We start from the raw sequence: 3,580 nt of genomic DNA on the forward strand, positions 1-3,580 counted from the left end.
GCAAACATTGCATCTGTGGTGCTCTTTCTTGGCATGAAACCATACTGCTGCTCACTAATCATCACCTCACTTCTTAACCTAGCTTCCACTACTCTTTCCCATAACTTCATGCTGTGGCTCATCAATTTTATCCCCCTGTAGTTACTGCAGTCCTGCAGATCCCTCTTAATCTTAAATATCAGCACCAGTACACTTCTCCACTCCTCAGGTATCCTCTCACTTTCCAAGATTCCATTAAACAATCTGGTTAAAAACTCCACTGCCATCTCTCCTAAACACCTCCATGCTTCCACAGGTATGTCATCTGAACCAACGGGTTTTTCATTCTTCATCCTCTTCAAAGCTGTCCTTACTTGCTCCTTGCTAATCCGTTGCACTTCCTGATTCACTCTCTCCACATCATCCAACCTCTTCTCTATCTCTCTCTCTCTCTCTCTCATTCTCTTCATTCATCAGCCTCTCAAAGTACTCTTTCCATCTTCTCAACACACTCTCCTCACTTGTGAGAACGTTTCCATCATTATCCTTTATTACCCTAACTTGCTGCACATCTTTACCAGCTCTGTCCCTTTGTCTAGCCAATCGGTACAGGTCCTTTTCTCCCTCCTTAGTGTCCAACCTCTCATACAACTCATCATACACCTTTTCTTTAGCCTTCGCCACCTCTCTCTTCACCTTGTGCCTTATCTCCTTGTACTCTTATCTACTTTCTGTATCTCTCTGACTATCCTACTTCTTCTTTGCCATCCTCTTCCTCTGTATACTCTCCTGTATTTACTCATTCCACCACCACGTTTCCTTTTCCTCCTTCCTTCCTCTGTCCAGATGTCATGCCAAGCACCCTTCTTGCTGTCACCCTTACTACATCTGCTGTAGTTTCCCAACTGTCTGGTAATTCTTCACTACCACCCAGTGCCTGTCTCACCTTCTCCCTAAACTCAACCTTGCATTCTTCCTTTTTCAACTTCCACCATTTGATCCTTGGTTCTGCCCCCATGGTTATCTTCATGCAGTATTTATTACTTCTGAACACAAAGATGTAAAAGATGCAAAAAATAATCAGTGTATGGAATAAAATGAAGAAATATGCATATCACCCACACTTTGCTGCTCTTAGTCTTACTCTTCTTTTACGGAAATTCTACCTGTCATAAATGTGTTAGATTAAGCCACAATTGTGATCTGTAGTATTAAATGCCAAAGGCATCTGTCTTACTGATTTCAGGAATCAACTCACATTTTCTATATTGTCCATCAAAACTAAATACATTTAACTCTTTCCAGTAAATATGTAAGTCTACGCTTTTGCAGTCATAAAAAGGTGACAATTCTTTCATATATACAATCTGATGTTTGATGAATTCTGACTCAGTATTTTGCATGTTATAAGAAGCTTAAGGGCTTTGCGAAACCAAGGATAAAAAAAGGCATATATCAATGGGTTAAAGGCAGAATTTGCATATCCAAACCATGCAAAACTATCAAATACAACTGTTGGAGTTGCAAAATTGATATATACGTCAATAGGAGCATCAATAAAATAAGGGAGCCAGCAAAGTAAAAAAACCCCAACAATTATTCCAAGTGTTTTAGCAGCCTTTTGTTCTCTTTTTTGATTCTCTCTGCTTTTTCTTTCTTCCATTGAAATTTTCTCTTCCATATTTTTTATCATTCTGGCTTGTCTTTTTGCAACAGTGAAAATTTTTGCATAAATAGATATCATAATCACACATGGAATATAAAATACTGCTGATGCCAATACAGCCCATAACTTATTAAACATTAATATACAACCACCTTCACAAGACAAAATCACAACCAAATCTTCAATACCTTGAACATTGGCTTTAGTGTAAATTAAACCAAAACTAAATACTGTTGGAAGTATCCATGAAATACCTATGAATATGTAAACCACTCTAAATGTGATCTTTGTTGTATAGGTAAGAGGATTGCACACTGCATAATACCGATCAATAGCAATGAAGCATAAATGGAAAATTGAAGCATATGAAAGCAAATTATCAGTGCATAGTAAGAGCTGACAGAAAACTGGCCCAAGATACCAGCATGTTTCAACTGTTCTCATAATAGCAAAAGGTAACACACATATTCCCAGTGAAAAGTCAACTGTTGCTAAGGAACAGACAAGGAAATTATTTGGTGAATGCAGCTGTCTAAAATGAGTTATGGATATTACTACAATCAGATTTCCACAAATAGTGATTATTGTAATTGACATAAGAATTACATACATTGCAGCTCTAACTCCCAATGATCTGGAAACCTTTATACAGGAGTTGTTCACATTTTTGAAGCAATATTCAACTTCCTCCATGGCAGTAATGCTAGATTATGCACATGTAATGAATTGCAAAGCAGATTATTCACACATGCATAATTAGAAGATGCAGAAGCAAGACTGAAATGAAAAGAAGGACATTCATGTAATATTTACTATATACAGTATAACATAAAGATAATTTGATTATTCTGAACAAAGTCAGGGTGATATATGTTTATAAATACAGTTTTTAGTGTTACTATAATAATCACATGGAACAAATAGAAAGAGAAACAAAGATGAAACACAGACTTGGCTAGTTTTAACTGAGTATCTATCCACTGACTTTTAGAGCAAAACCATAGCACCTGAAGACAAATTCACTTAAACTCCGTAAGAATGTTCATACATAGTGCCATTGTACTGTTTCCTTTAAATTTGCTTCTATTCTAATTTGTTTACACTTTTAGAAGATTTCACAAGATTTTATTTCTTGTTGCTTTAAAGTACACATGTTCTTTTTTATATTTAATATTACTCTTTGTAGAAACCTGGGACCTCTTTTATATAAAGTATGTAGTCCTAACTTGAACATTCAGTTAGCTTCTGTTAATGCAAATAATTTCTAAAATGTTTATGTACAAATAAATGTTCCTAATTCCTTCTCACTGACAACATGTTTAAAAGTCATAAATCATCTATAACAGGGGTGGGCAATGTCAGTCCTGGAGAGCCACAGTGGCTACAGGTTTTCATTCCAACCCAATTGCTTAATTAGAAACCAATCCTTGCCAATCTCAGACCTTATTTAATTTTATGGCTTGTTAGTTTGCGCAGTGTAAGGTTCTTATATTGTAGATTTTTTCCTTTCCAAGGATATCATCCAAATGATTTGGAGCCTAAAACAGATCATTTTCAGTCTGTCACATTTTTCTATTAAGTGTTTTATTAAATCAAACAGTGCATGATGAACACACACAGATGTAACTGTAAAAAAGCTAGCTGGAGAACTGCTGGCTGCTTTGTCATTTACATCTTATTGCTAATAAGGATCCATTAAAACAGTGGATGCAGCAGTTTAAAATTGAAATAAGCAAATAAGGGTGGAGAACCTTAACAAGCGAGACCACTAAAATGAAGCTTCAAAATTTCACTTAAGCAATAAGTGCATCATCAGCAATAATTGATTTCTCATTAAGAAACTGGATTGGAACAAAAACCTGCAGCCACTGCGGCTCTCCAGGACCGACATTGCCCACCCCTGTTCTAGAACATTAAAACATCAGAAATTTTTTG

General features: G+C 36.1%; 1 protein-coding gene across 1 annotated transcript; it reads right to left on the reverse strand.

Moving 5' to 3' along the window:
* Positions 1–1,145: 1,145 nt before the first annotated feature.
* LOC114649477 (trace amine-associated receptor 4-like) lies at positions 1,146–2,402 on the reverse strand. Its single transcript, XM_028798966.2, has one exon. The coding sequence runs from the start codon at positions 2,336–2,338 to the stop codon at positions 1,334–1,336; it is 1,005 nt and encodes a 334-aa protein (XP_028654799.1). The 5' UTR covers positions 2,339–2,402; the 3' UTR covers positions 1,146–1,333.
* Positions 2,403–3,580: the final 1,178 nt, after the last annotated feature.

The sequence above is a fragment of the Erpetoichthys calabaricus genome, chromosome 3, assembly GCF_900747795.2.
Source record: "Erpetoichthys calabaricus chromosome 3, fErpCal1.3, whole genome shotgun sequence".
In the NCBI taxonomy this organism is placed as follows: Eukaryota; Metazoa; Chordata; class Cladistia; order Polypteriformes; family Polypteridae; genus Erpetoichthys; species Erpetoichthys calabaricus.

Coding starts and splice junctions, on each gene's coding strand:
- LOC114649477 (XM_028798966.2), bottom strand. CDS start 2,338: ATGGAGGAAGTTGAATATTGCTTCAAAAATGTGAACAACTCCTGTATA.